Source organism: Euleptes europaea, chromosome 7 (assembly GCF_029931775.1).
Source record: "Euleptes europaea isolate rEulEur1 chromosome 7, rEulEur1.hap1, whole genome shotgun sequence".
Classification (NCBI taxonomy): domain Eukaryota; kingdom Metazoa; phylum Chordata; class Lepidosauria; order Squamata; family Sphaerodactylidae; genus Euleptes; species Euleptes europaea.
Window position 1 is genome coordinate 46,812,387 of NC_079318.1, and position 22,997 is coordinate 46,835,383.

General features: G+C 39.4%; 1 protein-coding gene across 3 annotated transcripts in view; it reads left to right on the forward strand.

The window, feature by feature from the left end:
- The window catches only part of SUSD4 (sushi domain containing 4), a 102,042-nt gene that overhangs the window by 74,209 nt on the left and 4,836 nt on the right, over positions 1-22,997 (forward strand). For 2 of the 3 annotated variants that reach the window (XM_056853575.1, XM_056853576.1), the window contains 3 exons: positions 3,705-3,893; positions 19,443-19,634; positions 20,045-20,189. In XM_056853575.1, coding sequence (XP_056709553.1) covers positions 3,705-3,893; positions 19,443-19,634; positions 20,045-20,189 — 526 coding nt within the window. The remainder of the gene's footprint in view (positions 1-3,704; positions 3,894-19,442; positions 19,635-20,044; positions 20,190-22,997) is intronic. The other variant, XM_056853578.1, reaches the window with a different exon arrangement.

Below are 22,997 nucleotides of genomic sequence, written 5' to 3' on the forward strand. Positions count from 1 at the left end.
ATATATACTCCTGCACCTGGTCCATGCCTCAGCCATAGCCCTTTGCCTCCTCTGCTGCTGGGGTTATGGGTGAGTCCCTGCTGGGACCTCCTAGCTTGAAGGCCCTGCTAGTTTAGGTGACAGTGCTGGCCCAGGGTCCCTTCGAGGAGACACTGAAAAGTCCATCCCACTGGAAGGGTCTGCCAAGGTGGGGCTTGGGGACAGGTTGTCCTCCTCTGAGGACTCCCCTTCCCATGATAAGCCAGGGCAGTCATGATACCTTGTTCCATATAATTGACTGATTTCCAGAAGGAGACAGGAAAATGCTGAATGTGAGGGTGTCATAGCATGTGTTACTTTTACTAGGCATTATTAGGGAGAAGTGGGCATTATTGGGGTGGACATGCAGTTGGTCAGTAGCCATGCCTACTCTTTAACATCTTCATAGGCCTTGTTATCTTGCTTGGATATTTATAAAGCACTTGTATTTTTCATTGTGGAGGGTTTTCATCTGGGGGAATAAAAAATTCTTCATCTGGCACCTAGAATTCAGTGGAGTAAATGTCAGTGGGGAAGGAGTTCCCTAAATGAGGTTCCACCACAGAAGAAGGTCCTTTCTCTCCAGCTGCCCTTCATGGTTCGTATCATGGGGGCCTATGCAACAAGACATCGGAAGAGAGCATAACAAAGCTGGTTGATATGCAGAGAGGCATAATGCTGTGTGGTGCAGTGGCTGTAGTGATTATAGAGCATTGGACTACAGCCTGAGAAATCTAAATTCAACTCAGCCTGACAACTGGTGGGAATCTGGTGAGGACATGGGGGGAGTACTGTGAGATGATGGTGTGATGTCACTTCCAAGTGATTCCATGCCTCTCTAGGACTTGCCAGAAACTATATGATAAAACCATTGAGTTTCTCTTGATTCCTAGAGAGGACTGACATTTCTTCCAGGTCTCTCTGGGAAGTGACATCACGTAATTGCTGACATCTTTTTTTTTTTTAACATTATTTTTCTCCTGCTGGCTGCCAGAGCAGTGGTAGCCCCTGTTGGGAATCTGGGAATCCTAGCTACTAAGCTCATTAGGTAAACTAGGGCATGTCACTCTTTCTGTCAAACCTCACAGGCTTGATATGAGAGGAAATGGAGGAGAAGGACACAGAGGCAGTCATTAAGATACTCTGGTCCCAATCTCTTTTTAAAGACAAGCACCACACTTTAATTGGGCTTGGAAACACAACATTTTCTATCCCTTTCCTAATAACTCATAATATGGATTTTGCCTTCTGCACCACTATTGCTCATTGGAATGTGCAATCACCCTTGATTCCATGATGTCTGTCCAAGATAATCACAGTCAGTTCAACCCCATTGCATAAATGTGAAGTTAGGAGAGTTTTTCCCCCATCTGCCTTTACTTAAGTGAATTTTGTTTGCTGTTTTATAAATGATATTTAAGCCTCATCGTACATTTAAAATGGCAGAAATGTAGGGGCATAGGGTACTTGTAAGGGAGGACTGGCAGATAAGTAGAAATCCTTCCCACACCTATTCCAAAAGACTTTCCCAAGACCAGATTTTCCCCAGTTCTAGTTTTAAACATGTGTGTGTGTATGTGTGTGTGTGGTTGGGTGGGGGGAGATATAAACCTGCCTGAGGTACACTTTTAGGGAAGAACCAGTGGGCAGGAAAAGAGTTCAGTAGTTCGTTCCTGCTTACTTAAGCTTTACCCTGACTGCTTCCTGCCTTGTAGAGTCTTACAGAGGAGCCCGGAGGTCAGATTTCTCTAGAATTCTGTCACCTTCCAACATAGCTAGGATAGTGTAGCTCTGCTCACTAATAGGCAGTCATTCAAGCACAGTATAAATTTTAATTATTATTTTTTACTTTTTTTTAGTTGCTTTGAGAGACTTTTAGTTAGAGACAATAAAATAAGTATATGAGGGTTGAAGCCTTGAGTTTCCCTCAAAGTGTCTAGTTCCATCCCATCTCATCTGAAGATGCTTTCAGAAAATATATCTAGGTGCATTTCAAAGAGAAGACAGAGGCTCTCAACATACATTCAGAAGCAAAATATAGCAGGAAGTGGAAGGTTTCAACAATTTCCCCTTTAGATGCAGATAATAGATTTTACAAAACAGCTAAACTGCTTTGCATTGCTGAGTGACTGTTTTCCGAGTTCAGTGAAATTAAGTGAGAAAATAGTAAACACATGCCAACTGATACTTTAAAATATTCTTAGATCACTTTAGCATGTTTCCAGTAGAATCAACATTCATTTTCGTAAGGCAACTGCCAATAATGCTACTAAGTTCAGGTTGCATAGGGATAGAAGTGGTTTATTAAGTCTGTTGGTCTCCAGCATCTTGAACTTGCAACATTTATTGTATCCATAAAACAACTAAAATATTATAGATGCTCAAGCACAGATATAATAAGTTGCTGATATCTCACCCAAAGCAGGGGGGAAGGCACAATGTTCTGCACAGCTGAGGTATTCAGAAAGTCATCAAAGCAGGAGGTAAGAGAGGACAAATTACAAGTATGAAGGCACGCTAAGCTGAGGGGGGCACGCTTGCCCTGCTACCAGAAAGAACAATGGTGACTGACGGCACTGTTACCTGGTTCTTATGCTCCAAACAAGCTTAAACTGAGGATACCTTTCCCCCCATCAAGTCTCAGCCAATTTATGGTGACCCCTTGGGGTTTTCAAAGCAAGAGACATTCAGAGGTGATTTGCCATTGCCTACCTCTGCGTAGTGACCCTGGCATTCCTTGGTGGTCTCCCATCCAAATACTAACCAGGACTGAGGATACGCTTAGTGTCCATCAAAGCAGATAATACATCATCCTATACAGGGTTGTGCAAAAGCACGAAATTAATTATGAGCTGGAATCAGAGTAGACCCCCACTGAATAGCATTGTGAGATGAAAGGTCTGACAGATAACAGGTGGAGTTTGCTCCCTTCCTGTAGGCACAATCAATAGGGTTGCCAGCTCCAGACTTAGAAATACCTGGAGATTTGGGGTTTGGGGGGGGGGGCTTTAATGGGGTATAATACCATACAATCCATCTTCCAAAGCAGGTGTTTTTTCCCCAGATGAGCTCAGTGAGGAGGCCCAAAGGCACCCTGTGATGCTGCTGAAACAAAGGGCCCTTTTCAGAAGTTATTTGTGGAGCTCCATTCATTTCAGAAGAAGTTATGCAGGAGACCTTCTTGGAGAACTATTCCCAAATAAGGGCTTTGCTTTTCATCATTTTCTACAATTCTGGAAACCTTAACTTGTTAAATTGGCCTATTTTCCTTTTATGTTTATGTGAATCTTAACAGCACTGATTACAGTATATATGATTTCGAACAAAATACATGAAGGGGGAAGAATAAAACTGATTGTTTGACTAACTTTTAGTCTACTTTCTAATTACAAAGGATTATATGTAAAGAATGAGGGTCAGGCATGTGAGAAAGGAAAGAGATTTTTCATTAACCCTATGCTGAATTTACAAGAAGGTGTTTGCCACAGTGATATGCTGAGCATTGAGAGAAAATGGTCTGGCACAATGGGGAGTGAATATGAGAATGAGTCAGGCAAGGAGGACTATTGTTCACTGTGGGGGAGAGAAGGGGGATGCATATTTTAAGCTTGATAGCTATAATTAGGATGCTTTAAAAATAAGCAGCACCTCATAATAAAAGATACCTCCTTCTTCTTAATTTGCAGGTTGCCTGAGGCCCTTGGCTCTTCCTCATAGTTACATTAACATATCTGAGTTCGAGTCCTCCTTTCCAGTAGGAACAATGATATATTATCAGTGCTTTCCTGGATATAAACTAGAGGGGACAGAGTTCCTTGAATGCATGTATAACCTTATCTGGTCAGATAGCCCACCTAGGTGCCTTGATGTGGAAGGTAAAGCATCTTCTTTTTTATTTCATTATCAGTTAACATTCAGTCTATTTTTGCTTGGGCTAATGGTTTTCCGCTTTGCCCATCTTAATTTTTTCTCAAAATGTGTAAGCAGCATTTGTTGTCTTGCTCATTGTTTGAATACAGTGCTATGATAGTATTTAACTTAATTATGAAAACTGCTTCCAATCTGTTTGGTAATGTTGCTTACTACAATGCTTGCATATATTATGAAAACTATGTTACCTAAATACTGAAATGCCCAGGCTAGAAGCAGAAGTTCCTCTCACTTATTCAGGTCTGATTTTTTTTTTTCTTGAGGCATGTCTGAGCTGGCCAAAATTTATCCTTAGCTCACCCCAGCTAAAGGTAAAATTAGGGTCTGCCTTCTTGGCTGAGTGCAGAAATAAATCTTACCCCCTGCAAACCATAGTTTGCAAATTGAGAGGCAGCCTTGCAAACATGTGTTTCATTTTCCCACCCTCTCATCTCTTCAGCATGAGTTCATCTGTCTTCCCTTATCTGAAGAAGTGATCAGTGACTCAAAAAAGCTCTTACCCTGCCATAAATTTTGTTAGGCTTTAAGGTGCTGCTGGATTCTTGCTATTTTCTGCTGTTAGAGACAGACTAACATGGCTACCCATCATAATCTATCTTCCCTTGTTGGTTTTTACCTAGGCTGACTAATTAACTATGGCCAGGAAACCTTCCAATCTAAAGATAGAATGGGAAAAGAGACTTATGTCTCATTCTCATGTCATTAAAAGATTTGCCTGAGGGCACCGAAATTGTAGCACTTATATCTACATTCAAGATTCCTGCAAGTCTGCAAACTTGTTCTTTCTTCGTGAAAATTACAGGGGCTCAACCAAGTAATCTCAAAAATATCAAAATATATTGGGTGGTGAAATGGGGAGTTTTATGGCAGGTTAAAAACAAAGAAGAGATTGTAGTGGATTTGGTATACATAATCATTAAGCTATAGTAGAGCTGTTTGGTATGAGCAGAATTGAAGGAAGAGAGTGGAAAAAGAGAACATTCATACCACTATCATGTTTATGAACATTCATGCATTGTGCTGAAATGTTAGGGGAACAATTCATAACCATTCCAAGGTCAATATCTTAAATGAGAATACATTAAGTGAGCAGCTTATTTTGAGTTGCAGAGCCCTTCAATTTTCGTTGGGGTACCTGTGCACTCTTACATGGGATCTGCACAGGACAACCACAGAGGCTTCTAGAAGCTCTAAGAAACAGAGGGTGCTTCCTCCCCCCTCTGGGTGCTTAGTATTCAGACGGAGTATATTCCTTAGTAGTATTATTATATATTTGCATTAATGTATTTCTTAGGTTGTATTTACTATCCTTTTTCTTTTTAGCTTGCTTTATGGTATAATATATAGTTGCTACGTGTTCAAATGTCAGTTGTCTCTCTCTCTCCTTGTGAATCTGGGTATAGAGTCACTCACTCCATCCAGTACAAACTTACTAAGGGAAGAGTAGAGGCTGTTTTCCAGCCCCATTCTCAGTATTTCCCTAACAGGTTTGATGGACTTGATGGCTTTTTCCACCACCACACAACATAAAAGAATTGAGAGATGTGAGAAGAAAGATAAATCAAGTTAATCATATTGTGAGCAATACTTCCTGTAATCAGTAGAATGGATGCCAAGGAAGCAGCTTGCATACAAATTAATACGCTAAACACTATTTGTTCATTATAACAATTTCAACGAATAGAAGAATTTATAACTGCCTTTCTGGATGGAGGAGATATTGAAGTAAAAGTTGAGAGGGTTTTTTTTTGTTTTTTTTTAAGCACTCTAGGAGAAAGGAGTACCCAGCTTGCTGGGGATAAAGTGTAGACAACTGGAGAAGGCACTGGCAAACCACCCCGTAAACACAGTCTGCCTAGTAAACGTGACGTCACCCCATGGGTCAATAATGATCCAGTGCTTACCTTTAGGAGAAAGGAAGTAAGCTGGCAACTATGCTACCAAACTCAGGAAATAATGCAATTTTCTATTTAAAGCAGTTTGAATTAACTGTTGTCAAAAATTAAAATGTAGAAATCAATTTTGAATGAACACATGCAAAAACTTTGCTTTCCCACCTCCCTCCCTCTCCCCTTGTGCAAAGAATCCCATTTAGACAAAGAAGTCCAGTTATCTGTGATGTACAAATGAAGGGCCTGGGTTAATCAGTTTTCTGTTAACCTGCACCCTGCAATTATATGTCACATGTAACTGGAATGAGTTTCTAAATATGATTCACCAGGTGAGAAGGGAGCAGGAAGGAATGAAACACATACACTAGCATGCAACAAGCCAAGTTCGTGTATATGCCAGTGTGTTGTTAGTTCAAACTGATGTCTGAATGCATCTTTCATCACATCTTTTGTAAGTCTTCAGGGTACCACAAGACTTCTTATTGCTGCGGCTGCAACACACTATGGTTGCATAACAAACGTAAAAGATAAGGTAGGGTTTTTTTTAAAAAAATGCTACATACATTATACAGTTTGTTTACTTTCTTTTAAAACTATAAAGTATTTCTGTCAAGATTGAAGTGGATAGGTAATGTTCCATCTTGTATGTCCTAAAATTATTTTGCACCTTTTTTGTTGTTGCATTTTTGGAGAAATGATTACTTATTTGAGTCCATTGTTCTATATGGAGAATCTTTGGGGGGTGGACTGGCTATTTTTCTAGCAAATTACACCAAAACTTTGCCCAGCTTTAGCTGGTGCATCAGCTGTGTCCATTCCTGGGTCAGTCAGATCTAGCCACAGGATCTAAGCCTTAGTTACATCTAGACTGGACTATTGCAATGTGCTCTACTTGGGGTTACCCTTGAAGAGTGTTTGAAGATGCAACTAGTGCAGACTGCTATGGCTAAACTGCTGGTCAGGGCCAAGCATGTGACCCCAATACTACAGCAATGACACTGGCTGCCAATCAGTTCCCAATCCCAATTCAAGGTGTTTTTTGTTGGGTTATTGTTTTTTTTACATTTAAAGCCCTGCATGACAGGGTCAGGGTATCTGAAGCACTGTCTTCTCCCATATATTCCTGCCTGGGAATTAAGATCACAGGGAGAGGCCCTCCTGACTGTCCTATCAATCAAAGAAGATCCTTTGGCAGGTACATAAGAGAGGGCCTCTTTAGTGGCAGCCCTATAATTATGGAACAGCCTCCACAGGGAGGTGTGCCTGGCCCCCTAGCTTTCAGTCATTTTAGGCAGCTGAAGACATTTTTATTCAGGACTGCATTTGATTAAAGCAGTCCTAAATTTCGATTTTATATTTTGGTTTTATGTTTTTATGTAATCTATGTGTTTTATGTATATTGTATGCTGCCTTGAGCTCCATAAGGAAGAAAGGTGGCTAATACATATTTTAAATGCATAAATACAATCATAGTGGAGTTAGTGCTGTCTGTCCACTAAAGACACCCAAGTTTCAAGTGAATTAGGCCAAGGGGTCCAGTTCTATGGACCCTTGAACAAGGTGCCCCCAGCCATCCTCCACTGTTTCCTGGGGGGGGGGGATTCCATGCTATCTTGAGGGTAAGAAATAACCAAACACCCAAGAGCAAGCAACCACTGACCAAAAGCCTCCCAATGCAAACAGAATCAACAGAACCAACATCAAACCAGAGAATCTTAGCAGATCTGCAAACCGCTGTGGCAAGCCCAACACATTCAGTGTCAAACCAGAGAACTGAAGCCAAATCAACTGAAGCAAGGGAAGGGGCACTGTTTCCATCCCAACACAACCAATGTCAAACTATAGAAGCCAAGAGGAACCCAGGGCTGATGTGGTAGTGAAAGCCCAACAAAAACCAATTCCCAACCTCAGAATCCCAGAAAGCTGCCCCTAGCATGCAATCACACTCAACTCTGAGAACCGTCTCCCTCCCCTCCTCCCTCCTATTGTGGGAAATCTGTAAAAAGCAAAAACCCTCCAAGTTTGGAGCTTTAAAACACGGCCCCCAGATAGTCTCAAATATTCCTGAGAATATTTGTGATTAGGATACTATAGTGCTGAAGATTCCTGACCATGTCTTGGTGTAGTAACATAACCAAGCTTACCTGGGTCTTTTTCTAGTAACTCCCTGAGTAACACACACCATAAAGCAAAAGAAAAAAGGTTTATTGAAGAAGTTTAAGAAGGGATATAATACAAAGGCATATAGTTCAGTGGCAGTGGAATGCACAAAAATAATGCTAACTAGCTGCCTTGGTGGGGGGAGAAAAATATAATAATACATAAATAAAAATAATATCTTACTCACTGTAGTCATAACACAGCACAGTTAGTTCTTAAGGCAAAGAGTTTTCAGAGCATAATTCAAATATCTTCTTGACAGCAAGGAAGGGTAGGGGGGTAAAGGGGTAAGGATTCTTTTCTCTAGCTACACTTATAGAACATTGCTGACCATAACCTCCTGATCTCCTCAACTAATCATTGGGCAGTATCCATGGAATTTTCCAGGGTGAGAGTGAGTTCCCCCTCCCATACCAGATTCACAGCTCAATCGTGTGAGCTAACGAATAGGCCTGAGAAGATATCCTTGATGAGAAGCCACTAGTGTGGGGGTGGCTAACACCTGCAGAGAGTCAGGGAACAATGAACTAAACTGAAAAATTCCTTTAAGATGGCTTCTCTCTTGACAATAACTGTAAAGTATTTGGGGGTATATATTTAGACCAGATATATCCAAGAGCACACACTTATACTGGATTGAAGACAGAAAAAGAATTTCAGATCTATTTTTATCCTCTTATAATTGCTATTTATATTCCATTATTCTTCCAAGGAAGTCAGGACACCATAAATTGGGATCTTCCTATTTCCTTCGCAGATGTACCATGTGAGGTAGGCCAGAGGAGGTAAAATTCATGACAAGTTTTAATTCAGGCCTGTAATAATAGACCAAACCTCTGACGGTATAATACCACACTAAACTATACTCTCAGTCAAAAGCTCTTTTTGTCCTGTAACAGCTTTCACAGACCCCTATTTTACCTTCCAAGAGAGACAGTTTTATACCTCTTAACAGATGATACATCTAAATAATGAAAGAATCCTGGATGATATTTGCACACATAAAACAATGAAATTTCATTACGGTTTTCTGAAGGCTGTCATCTCTGTTGGGTGCATGCAGCCACTGATGATGGACTTTTTTCTCACTCCAGTATAGGAAACATAATACTAAAATAACAATAGAACTGTTTTGATATTTGTCATGGTAAATTGCAAAAACAAGGAAGGAAAGCTTGTTTAAAGGAGCGCATGTTGGTTGTGTGGGCCTATTTTAGTGAGCAGAGTTTGGATCCAATGTGTAGTCAAGGCAAGAGTGGCAACTGCAGAATTATGCATTACATATCAAAGCAGCAGTTATTCTTTATTGATAAAATCTTTATAGTGACTGAAGCCAATTTGCAATGCATTGCTAAGAGCAAAAAAATTGACTTGTAATCTATCCCATTTTATGCCTTCCATTTCAATCTGAAAATAGGCTTGTCAAATTAAATCACCATTTTATTCTTACTCTCACCCATGTGTTCCCTGAAAGACCCCTTAGTATATTTTCCAGTTAACCAAATCTCTATGCTCCTTTTTTTTCAAACATCATTTTCTTCCTAACAGTTTTGATTTTTTTCAAAAGATGCATATTACATTTTCCTTCTTCTCCAAATTGCCAAAATGTGCTAAAGAATATGTCAAGGAGAATATCCCTTTTTAAATTGAGGCCTGCCTTATAATATACAGCATAAATGTTTTTTAAATGTATACTTCTAAAAGGAAAAATGTGCTACTCTGTATCATGGAAGAGGAGCTGTATCTTGTCCTATGCCCTGACCTGGATAACTCAGGCTATCCCGATCTTGTCAGATCTTGGAACCAAAGCAGGTAATTATATGGATGGGAGAACCGGGTTTGATTCCCCACTCCTCCACATGAGTGGTGGACTCTAATTTGGTGTACCGGGTTGGTTTGCCCACTCCTACACATGAAGCCAGCTGGGTGACCTTGGGCTAGTCACAGTTCTCTTCGAGCTCTCTCAGCCTCACCTACCTCACAAGGTGTCTGTTGTGGGGAGAGGAAAGGAAGGAGATTGTAAGCCCATTTGATTCTCCTTAAAAGGTAGAGAATATTGGCATATAAAAACCAACTCTACTTCTAACAAAACTTTGGTGGCCTTTCTAAAGACTGCCCAGAGACTGAATTAGCCTTACAGCCATCTATGCAACTGGGGACAGATGAGTTTAATGAGTAATCAAATGCAAATTAGAAATCTGTCCGCACTCAGGTTGCCCAGTTCAGGAAACTGTATTTCTATCCATGCCTTCCCTTTCATGGCCTTGGTAGCACTTTTTGGTACAGAAATGTGAAAAATAAGATCGCTCTTTACTTTATGACACATAATGAATAGCATCTTGCATGAATAACATTTCCTGCCTCATTTGGAAGGTCAAACGATGTTCCAGAATATCATGATTTTATGTACTTTTAAAATTTTTAGGTACATTTAAAAAAAGCTATTAGTTTTTAGCGTCCATTTTTATGCCTATTTTTATTTATTTTAAAGCTTGTCACTATGTATGACTACATATATCATGCAGGTTGGCTATGATATCATCTAGATTATCTGAAAAACTGAGAGCAAAGAAATCAAGGCAATTCCAGATTAATGTACGGAAGTAGCCTTATACATAACGTCTCTATTTACTTGTATCCTTGTTCTTAATTTCTAAAAGTCCCCTCTTCTAATTTTTGGTGTAAATCTAGTAAGTCATCTACCAAACTGTTAGAGGAAAGTCTTTATTCGTATAGCGTTAGAACAATGCAGATAACTATTTGGTTCATAATACTTTAACCTCTAGCACATCCTAGAGGTTTACTTGTATCCTTGTTCTTAATTTCTAAAAGTCCCCTCTTCTAATTTTTGGTGTAAATCTAGTAAGTCATCTACCAAACTCTTAGAGGAAAGTCTTTATTCGTATAGCATTAGAACAATGCAGATAACTATTTGGTTCATAATACTTTAACCTCTAGCACATCCTTTCCTGTTCCCTCCTGCTCACAAACCATTTTTCCTAGATCTTGAGTGAGATATTCCAGCACTTGCCCCGTTCCCTTGGCCTTGCCTTTCCTAAACTTTTTTCATTCTTGCACCTATCACATATGCTTTCTTGTGTCCCTACCTTCTTTTGCCTCTGTTCATTTATCCCAGCTCTAACCTTAAGGGGCAAAGTGGTATAGTGGTTAAATGTTTGGACTAGGACCGTGGAGACTTTGATTCAAATCCCACTTAGTCATAAAGCTCACTATTGGTCAAACTGTCAATCTAACCTGTCTAGCAAGGTTAATGTGAGGATAAGGGAAACTACCTTACCTTTAGAGGAAAGGCAGGATAACAATGTGATAAACCTTCATAACTTAGCTTCTGATCCTCTAGCCTCTTCTCACTTCAAGACATCGTGTTTTTTTCTTGCTTTGTGCCCAGTCTGCATACAGCTCTCCTATTTTCCCAGATATTAAACCTTGTGTTGAGGGGTATCACTTCCCTCACAGATCATGCATTATTCAGACATTCTTTTTATTGATGGTGGTGAAATCTGGTATATCTTAAAAAGATCTTACTACCACTTTTCTTGACCTTGTTTTTCAAATAGTCTTACATCATGAGACCTCTAATTCATTTTATTTATTTACAGTATTTATATCTCACCTTTCTGCCCAATCAGGCTACCAAGGCAGCTCTAGAACTGTCTCCCTGTAATTCTGCTATGTGTTGTGTACTGATTTTTTAAAACAAAATCTCTGTTGCTTACTTTTTGCTTTGGTTTTTTTGCATGTGTATTTCATAATTGAAAACATTGGGGAGGGGAATTTAAATGTACTGTTTGTCAGTATTCTATTGCTGACTGCTTTCTCCTGACCTCTTAAAATGTATTGGAGAGCATTTGTGACACTATAGTAACACAGAATATAACTGTGGAAACAGGCAGCAGCCAGTTGTTAGCAATATATATATAAGATACTTGCCATGTAATCTTGGAGAGAGGAAGGCTGGAATAGATCAGTAGGCTAAACTTTAAAAGCCAGAATGAGGAATATAAATGGCCCATTATCTCCTGGTTGCTTCTTTCTGAAAGGGAGGATTCCCTTTGATAGATTAGGCAGGGTCTGAACTGAATAACTCTCTATAGTTTCCAGAGTATTTTGAAGTGTAGTTTTTTCAGGGTATTGTAATACAGCAACTAATTTCTATTTGAGAGAAATGTAATGTGTTTTTATTCAAAGCCTCTAAACTTTTCTGCTGGATGATAAACCTTGAGAAAGGAAAAGGGACATATGCTTTAAGGGCCAACCGGCCAAGGGCTCTTGTACATTTCCACCCTTGATAAAATGAAGAGATTATCTGGTTCTTCCAAACCAATGTAAACTCATCTATTCTGAACTTGCATTACTTTCCCCATTGCATTCTGCTTCCCTTGCCTTGCAGACAGAGAGGGCTTTTAGCTTCTAATTTGCTTTCTGGCCCAATGCATTTAAGCCTTAAATGGCTTGGCCTCTGCATATCTCAAGGACCATCTCCGCTCATGTTGTCTGATGTGGAACTTGACTACACAGGGAGCCTTCCTTAGGGAAGCAGACTTGTCTGAGGGGGTTACCACATTATGTATTCCCAGCGATGTATTAAGAGTTTGAAAATGTTATAAAAAACATCGCTTTAAAAGGGTTTTTGGATACCACGGCTAAAAAATGGTTGGAAGATGTCTTCACAACTAAAGGGGCCAAACAAAGTGCGAACAGTATTTTTTATAATGTTTTCAAACTCTTAATACATCGCTGGGAATACATAACCCCCTGAGTTTCAGCTGACTGGGACCTGAGGAAAGGGCCTTTTCTGCTACTTCCCCCGCCCCCGCCCTGCAGTCTGTGGAATATCCTTCCCCAGAAGCAAGAGTAGCTACATCCCTAAGGGTATTTTGGATGGGGTTAAAGGCTTAGCCTTTGATTTAAACTAAGTTTTTTAAATGGATATTTATATTTTATGGTGGCATATCTGGATATTTTAGAACTACTTTAATTTTATATTGTAAACCACTTCGGGGCATATTTTGATGGTCAAAAGGTGGTAAATAAGTGTTCTAAATGAATAAATGTGTTCCATTGTTTCCTGGATACTTGTCTCAAGAAGGCAACAGACTTTTTATTCAGGGTGATAGATTATGCAAGGGCTGTACTAAGCAGTACTCTATTTGTGTGTGTTAAATGCCAGCAAGTTGCTTCTGACTTACGGTGACCCAATGAATTAATGTCCTCCAAAACATCCTATCATTAACAGTCTTGCTTAGGTCTTGCAAACTGAAGGCTGTGGCTTCTTTTATTGAATATCTATCTCATGTTGGGTCTTCCTCTTTTCCTTCTGCCTTCAACTTTTCCTAACGTTATTGTCCTTTCCAGTTACTCTTGTCTTCTCATAATGTGACCAAAGTCATTTTAGTTTCTAGAGAGAGTTCAGGCTTGATTTGATCTAGAACCACTTCTTTGTATTTTTGATGGTCTACGGTAAAACTTTCCTCCAACACCACATTTCAAATAAATCAGCTTTCTTCTTGTCACCTTTCTTCATTGTCCAGCTTTCACACCCATACAAAGTAATGGAGAATGGTATAAATTACTTTTATTTTGGGTGGTTAATGCACCAACAATAAACAACGTTATTAGAAATGTTTTTTCTTTGTTTGGCTGCACCCCAATCCTCCTGTGTTGGCTTGAAAATGATTTTGAAGCATCAAATCTGTGTATTTTCCCAAAACGTCTATATGACGATGTATTTCCTAACCCCGTTTCAATGACAGAAATCCGAAGGGTGCAATCAGTTGCAGATGCTATTAATTTCCCTGCCCCTCTTTTGGCAACATCTAATGGAAAGCCTTTCTCCGCCTTCCCCCTCCCCTCCCAGACCACCAGCAGCTCTCCAGGGTCTCAGGCTGAGGTCTTTCACATCACCTACTTGCCTAGTCCCTTTAACTGGAGATGCTGGGGATTGAACCTGGGACCTTCTGCATGCCAAGCAGATGCTCTACCACTGAGCCACATACTCCCTAAAACTGTAACAGAATCAATATTTCTCTACACTCTGACATTCTATAACAGTAAAAGAAATAACAAGAAATTGTTTGGGATTTCAGGGTAGTAGTTGCTGAGTGTTTTGTTTACCAGTTCTGCAAAATACATCAGCACAGCCTCAGCATATCAAAAAGCCAAGTTTCTGTACTCAAGAGGCAAGGTACTAGCTAATGATGGTGTTGAATACCACTTTAAATTTAAATGCTACCAGAGTGTCTTGCCTTCACAATATATTTATCTAATGTGTTAATCATTCTGGTATATGAAATATTATGGTTAAGTTCCAGGATTGCACTAATTGGTGAGATTTAAAATAATATGCAGGGCAAATATAAATTTTGTAGTACATATTTATCCACTTTCTACTGTATTTAAAATCTTTCTAATATTTACTGTCCTTTTGTTAAATCTATATTCCAATAGCAAAGTTGCCCAAATCTGAGGATATTTAAATCCGGCAGCTGGAGCTGTGAACAGGCAAGACAGATCTTTCTACAAACTGGAAAAACATCTGTTTGCAGAAAAATCTGAAACCTAAAAAGAATACATTGGGGATTCATCCCACATTCAGATCACCACCCTCAGCCCTTCCTCCAAGAAGCTCCCTCTGGTGGCGAGGCGGGATCTGGCAACCCTAGCCTTAGGAAGGGGGAAATTGTGCCTTTCCTTTCTGGGAAGCTCCCTTAGACAAAGGGTTCCCTGGAAAGTACCCTTGTACCCTTGCCACCCCAACTCAGGACCTCTTGAGAACCTATAGACTGACCCGCTGATAAGGGCCTCTTCCAATTCAGTACTAGAACAATAACAAAATAACTTATAACTAACCGGGCTGTGTGATTGTGGTCTTGGTATTCTCTTTCTTGACGTTTCGCCCACAGCTATGGCAGGCATCTTCAGAGGAGTAACACTGAAAGACAGTGTCTCTCAGTGTCAAGTGTGTAGGAAGAGTAATATATAGTCAGAAGGGGGTTGGGTTTGAGCTGAGACATTGTCCTGCAAAGTATTAAAGGTAATGTGCTACTCATTGTCCTGTAAGTATCAAGATAATGTGCTAATGAGGGTGTGGTATGTTAATGTGGAACCATTGTATCCTGAAGTGATCTGTTAACATGTGGAATCCAAAGCTAATCCGCATGTAGTCCACAATAGCCATGCAGACGATTTTAGCATTTTAGCAGGTATTTTGTGCGGCAATGAGAAGGGGCATACGAAAGCATGCTTTACACAGGCAGAAATGGTTCTGGCCACAAAATACAGTGGATCCAAACTTCTTCTTTTGCATGTTGTTTTTAATTGCTACAAAGCCGTTGTCTAGATGCCTGAGTTGTGGTGTCTCTTAGTTCCAAATTACTGGTTTTGATCCCCAATATTATGAATGCATTGAAGTTTCTGAATAATAGGGAAAGTAGTAGGTGGCATTTACAGTAGACTTGAAGTTTTGCTTCTCAAAGCAGTCGTTCTCTCTCTGGTGGAAATCTTTTCATGTTTCTTGCTGTTAGATCAGTGTTCTGTATTGACTCATTTCTGACAGTCCATTACCTGACTTGCTGCTCTGAATCGAGAAGTACAAAGATGTTTAGATAGAAAAGTAGAAGAGTGGCTGGGGACAACAAGTAATACTGCCCTCTAATCTGTTTAGATTATTCTTGTCAGAGATTTGCTTGTTAAGAGAGACTACTTTAGTGCTTGCAGGCCATTTCCTTCCCTTGATTCCATCCCATTTAGACGAGTTTTTTTTTTTAAGCCAAACAAAGCAAGCATTTCAGACCTTTTGTTGACTTCCTAATGAATCATTTGGCTTTCCCCTGAGTCTAGCCCAGCTTGGAAAAGATGCAGAATATTGCTTTCTGTGTGAATTACGTGCTCTAGTTTCAAATTATTATAATTTATAAAGCCTTGCCTAGTGAAAATGCAAACAAAGCCAATGTCTCTAGGGCATGAGGAATAGACAGAGCTGCACATTATAATCAGCATCTCTTGAAGCTTCATTTAAAGCCTTGTGGTTTTTTCCAGTCCCCCAAAAATTACTTTTGAAATACATTATTCATGTTACTAGATGCATGGGGAGAAGTTACCGAATTGTGATTTCTGTGGCAAATCTGCTGTTGTGCATTGGTGCGTGCATTATTTATATCTGGGTGATAGGTCTTCACTGCATAATAGAGGCATGAAATAAACACTGCATCCTATAGAGGGGAGCAGTGAACTTGCTTTGCTCCTTTCTCAGGAGGGAAAGAGACTGACCCTTTTAGCTAACCCAGATCTTTATACCTCCACTGTACTCAGACATCTCAAGCTGTTAAATAAAACATGTACTTTTTTTTTACAGATGCATCTATTAAAATTAAACCGCTAGTAATAGAAAATCAGCACTGAAGCCTAGTTAAATGGAATTACTTTGGCTTGGTGCAGCAAACTCTTCAACTTCCTTCAGCCACTTGAACAAGAGATGCTCCATACCATCTTTTCGTCTCTTAGTACTTTGCTTTTAACTTTGAATCTGTAGTTATAATTGATCTAAAGTGTAATACCAGTATTTAATTTCTAGCAGAGGGTGTCAGGACTAATTTTTCACCTTGTCTAGAGGCCTTTCTCTCTAAACCAAGAGTTTTGGCTGTGATTGCTTAGTTATGGAGTGGCATCTGCTGATATTCTAGATCTGTTCTCCCCCCCCACACACACACACACAGCTGTGTTGTGGTAAAGCAAAATATGTCCCAGTGATTCTCAGAATTTTGTTAGACCTAACAGAATTCATGCATAAGATCAGACTAAATTACAGAAGCTGCCATTTTAACTCATAGTTAAGAGCCTTTATTAAAACTGAGTGATCTGGTGGGCACATATCATAATGTTCTTATGAAAAAACTGTTCACTCAGCAGATATTCCAAATCCTGTTGTTGATAGTCTTCTTGCCATACGTACAACCTTTTTAATTGCACATTTCTTTGAGTGTCAATTGACAGGCGGGAAAGTGAGACATTTTATAAACAGTTATCATGCAGTTATCGCACAGGTATTTTATCATTGGGAGAGGGGCCATAGCTCAATGGTAGAGCATCTGCTTTGCCTGCCAATGGGCCCAGGTTCAATCTCTGGCATCTATATTTAACAAAAAGGGATCAGGTAGCATATGAAATGAAATGCTTCTATCTACAATCCTGGAATGCCGTATCAGTTCGTAAAACTGACCTTGGTTTGACTCAGTAGAAAGAAGCTTAATGTGTAAAGAAACGATACAGATGCCTAGCATCTACACTTTCTTCCTGGGTGTGCAGATTCTCCTGCGCTAAAAAGCTTTTAAAAGTAGTACTTTGAAGAAAGTACACATATTAACAGTCTAATGTGTATCATATGGTTGGAGTGATGTTATTCATAGAGACATGAAAAAAATAGCTTGGATTGTATGTTTGGTAGTTTTTGTCCAGTGAAGTAAATGAAGGTCAGGATAACTAAAGAACTGGTAAAAATAATGGGTCTCAGGGCAGCATATGTAAAGAGGTTACCAGAAGATCTTCCATCTAGGCACCGACCAGACCAGCACCTGCTGTACCTTCCAGCTAGTTGTAAGCTCTGAAAAACTGTAAGCATACTCTGGGTGGAAAGGAAAAAGACTCACTAATTCTCTGATGTGCTCTGAGAGCTCTATGTACCCTGACCAGTGGAAGAGACTGCTTCCCAGTCCATACTATGAGATTCTGTCTTCTCCACCTAGGTTGTATAGATCATTATATCCAAATTTCATTTTGTAGTGCTCTGAATTTTCCAAATACTGGGATTAGCGTCCACAACACTTTACCGTGATCTGAATTTGACCCCCTAAACTTACTATTAACCTCACAGGGAAAAATGTCTGTTGACATGTCTGTGCCTGTTTTTTGTCCACAGGCAAAAATGCTGATTGTAGACTCAAGAGTAAGGATTTGGATTGGGGGGAGAAACTCCACCATTCCAATAAAATTTACAACATCCTGTGAAGGAAAGACAGACAATTCTGTATCTTTTCTCCTTGGAGAATGCTCTCTCTCTCTGAGCATCCAAGGTTTTTATTAGGGAATATTACAATGGATAGCCAAAAGGTCAGTTAGTGATTACAATGGAACTAAAACAAGGCATACCAAGATCAATGATTAATGAGGTCAAGACAATGCACATTCCAGAGGATGAGTGGATTAAAGTTAATCCCTTTAAGGTTGATGAGGTAAGGAGATCATTAGGCAGCTAGTGAACTTTGCACTGTACTTTTGACCAGGAGTATTTCTTAGACCTAGAATTTATTGTGAGCCAATATTTTAATATGGCAGAATCAGAGGTCTGTGAAACCAATATTAATATGGCGAGGGTGTGCCCTGCCACCAATTAATAATTAGCTTCAAAAGCCTCTACAATCCTGTACCTGTGTTAGTTTTGGGGGGGGTTTTAAGTCAGGATATCTGGTTCACTGACCTCCCGTCTCATGTCTTGATGGCTTGGCCCTTGTGCTGTCCCGTTTAATAAAGAGAGGTTTAATGGTGCTGGTGGTAGTACTGTTAGGAATTACCATTGTAATTCTGGATTTTCTTTCCTTACAAGGCTTCACAAAGGCCTCCATCCATTAGTATTAGATATTGTTCATCAGAATAATAGTTTATAGCAAATTCCAGTAAGTACAGAAATATTTACTGGGGAACTGTTTTGTTTCAGTAAATCATTAGGAAACCAATGGAATTTTAGATGGAGGCTTTGTCTATATTCTGTTGCTTGGATGTATGTATGTTTAAGAAATCAAGGCTGAATTTTTTATGCATACATAATGTTCCTATTGCAAAACATAAAAGACATAGCAGAAATAGCCATTGCCATAGTCTTTTTTGTTTTCATTTATTAGAAATGAACCTTGACGAATCACATTGCAACAGTTTTTCTGGTGTACAATGATGGTCTGTTTTGTGTTATGCTAGTTTAATTACCTTACTTCAGTATAAAAATGTTTATGTGCCATGCTCTCAGGCCAGTTGACTCCCAAGGTGGTTAATTAACATGAACAGATCATAATAATGTTAAAATAGTAACATTTCAGTAAAAATATCCTTAATAGTAAAACAGCAGAAACAGTCTTCAAGGCAGAATAATATAAGTTAATAAATAATAAAACAGCAGTAAAAGATAATCTTAATAGTAACGATTGCCCTTGTACAGGAGTAACAGGCCATTGTTTGATGGTATATCGGTTCTTAACTTAGTCATGTGTTTCTGTATTGGGATGAGGTGGTGCTATATACAATGTCGCTTTCCATTTATATCTCGTAATGTTGTTGGAAGAGGCCATCTTGGTAGCTTCCTGACTGAGCAAATGGGCATAGAAATAGCTACAATTATTGTATCTAACTCACTTCTCTTATTTTTATTGTCTTAAGTTTGTCCACTACCTCCTATGGTGACTCATGGAGATTATATATGCCATCCGCGGCCTTGTGAGCGTTACAACCATGGAACTGTGGTTGAGTTCTATTGTGATCCTGGCTATACTCTCACCAATGATTACAAATATATCACCTGCCAGTATGGAGAATGGTTTCCTTCATATCAAGTATACTGTGTCAAAACAGGTAAAAAACCCAAAAACCCCGGTATCCAAGGCTGATATGAAAGTTAAACATTTAAGCCAAATATGACACTATAGTCCTATATCTCTTTTTGAATATTTGTCTGGAATTTGTACAATACCTTATCAAATGTTAGACTGTATTTTGTCTTTGCTTGTGTGCTTGTTTTAATGCAAGAGATTTTTGCACATAGTCTTGAAAACCGATAACATATAAAGTGATAGCCAAGTTCATCATATTTATGCATGTAAACAATTGAGATAATGTAGAACAACTGGGCCTGGGCCTGACAAAATATAAGAATCATAACCTTGTTATCTAAGCTAACTGTTTTTGTGGTTATTGATTATAAATATGAAACATATAACTATATATTAAATGTGGCTGTTTTTCATTGTCCTTTTGTTCCACAGAGCAAACCTGGCCAAATACACAAGAAACTCTCCTGACAACATGGAAGATTGTGGCATTTACTGCTACCAGTGTTCTTCTGGTGCTTCTGTTAGTTATTCTTGCCAGAATGTTCCAGACCAAGTTTAAAGCACACTTCCTTGCAAGGTTAGTACTGCTTTTTCTTTCTGGAGTTTTCAAATAGTGCAGTAGGATCTTGGAAACTTGACTTGTGATTGGAGGAGATTATGCTCCCTCTCCTTTGGCAGAATATAGAATACCTTATATTCCAGGGTCAATGTGTTGAGTGTTTTCCCTAGAGGCAGCAGCCAATCATGTGGGGCCAGAAACCTCAGAGTGGGGGGAAAAATCAACCACGGTATAAATTGTAACACACATTACGAAGGGAATGGGGGGGATTTGACACGAAGTATCAATTTTCAGTTGCAATCCATTTTTCTCCCCGTTTGTAGTTCAGTGGCCAACTTCATAACCTGTCTAAATAACAGAGGAAAATGTTTTGACAACATAGAAGCGTGTGTCATTTATTGCTACGTATCGTGGATCAGTAGGGTTGCCAGCTCCGGGTTGGGAAATACCTGGAGATTTTGGGGATGGAGCCTGAGGAGGGCGGGGTTTGAGGAGAGGAGGAACTTCAATGGGGTATAATGCCATAAAGTTCACCTTCCAAAGTGGCCATTTTCTCCAGGTGATCAGTTGTAATCTATTGCCTAGAGATCAGTTGTAATCCCAGGAGATCTCCAGCCACCGCCTGAAGGTTGGCAACCTTATGGGTCAACCTGCTAACACCACTTCCACCGCCTCCTTGTCTGAGGTGTCAGTAGGCTGATCCATGACACCACCAATATTCCTCTTGTGCTCTGTTAGTTATTACCAGAATGCTCCAGACCAAACATCAATCACCCAAAGGACAGTCCAATTTAAGCCATTTTTACATGTAGTTATATATTTCAGACTTTTTTTTTAAGCAGGAAGATGCTGAGTATCCTAAATACTGGTGTGTTTATGTATGAGAAAACTGAGGAAGGAGGATTAAATTGAGAAAATGTAACACCATGACTATTAGGAGAAGGTATCTGTGTCAAGATGGTTTAAAATGATATCCCTTATAGGTAGGCCTTTTTCCTAAGTACCAATGGTCTCTTTTTAAAAGGTAGTTTGTGTGTGTATCCACTAACCATACCAATGGAATGGCTTGTGTGCATTAATAAAGCGAGAAATTATATGCCCCAGTTAGAAAATGTCTGTTATAAGGTGCCCTCATTTACATACTTGGAGCACATCCACTACTCTCTAGTTCTGTGAAGAAGGCCTCAGGATCTGTAAAAAAAAAAAAAAAGAATTCTTAGCACCATCACCAACTAGTTTCCAGGGCTCCCTGAAGAAGGGGATGACAGTTAAATTCATAGGAATCTAAATTTGTATTCTATATGTACCCATAGGATACATATATATGTACCCAGTTTAAATTAAACCTTTTAAAGTCCTGTTGATTTCAACAGCCGACCGATTTATGACACAATCCTATCCTCAAGGTTATGCCTGCCAAAGGAGGAATTAGGGAGTTGTAGGATTGTTACGGTGTAAGAACTTGAAGTCATGACACTCTGCATTTACAATGCTATAATTTAGGTCTAGGGGACAACAATTGCTTAAATTGCACTACTGCAACTAATACACTTAGACTAAAATATGTATAACTTCCTTTTTATATACAACTCTTGAAGGTTTTTTTTAAATACACAGGACCAAAGTTGTGGATACATTGTCCATAATAATAAACACTCAATCGAGTGATAAATGAATCCTGGGGGGGAAACCCCCACTCATTTAGATGAGAATAACCTATATAATCTGCCAACGAGTGTTAGTAATTACCAAGAAGTGTCAGTTAGAAAAACAAAATTGTATACAGTCATTATACAAATATTAATGGCCTCCAGTAATCTTCACATTTCTGTACAGAACCTCTTCTAACATCTTCTGTAATCAATAGATTGGTGACGATGGAATTGTCATAAGAGTTCCAACCAGTTAAAGCATTGTATATTTAATAGCACAAATTAATACCATGATCAAGATGCCAAATACAATTGCCCAGATATAATTCCCCCAAAAGACATTTTTAATCAGAGAAAGTGGACCTGCTTGGCTACTGATTAAACTGCTCTGCCATGGAAGCTCACCTTGTGACCATGGCTCCCATCATAGTCTCTCAGCATAGCCTACTTCGTAATGTGATAAGTTGCTTTGGGTCAGAAAAATGCTTCAGGGAGAAAAATGGGGTATCAATAAAAAATAAGCCTATTCTTCATTTAAACAGAAAAAGTGGGATTTTTTACCCCACACAAACCTCAGATTCTGACTTCATAAGGTTTCTTATCTCAGAAGTCCAATCTTGACTAGCTCTTGCAGATTGAATAATAAAAATAGCTAATAACATTTTACAGTCTGAAAATCCATTCTTCTTCTTTGTGCAGTAATATATTGTCATAATGCCTCCCCCTCTTGGTGCTACTGATGCACCTCTATTCTGTCAATAACAACAAATTGAAAATCAGTATGTCTGTGTCCCAGGAAATGTGCTATTAAAGGTAAGTTACTACACTTCCACTGAAGTCACTGGAGAGACAAAAATGACTGCTCCCCCCTCTCCTCTCTTCATACATTTACCTAGCTCCAGCAGAACATATGATCCCAATCATAGCACACCAACAACTGGATATAAATTCCTGCCAAGATGCCCATAACTTAGATAACTGGGCACATGGCATGGGGCTACATCTCTCTGGAATCATGCTATGAACACTTTAAATGCTTAAGGGGGAGGGAACTTTGAACCAAAAGAGAGCACTAAACAAACAGCTAAGGCTGATAGTTAAGGAGCCCTGTGGCGCATAGTGGTAAGCTACATTACTGCACTCCAAACTCTGCTCACGACCTGAGTTCGATCCC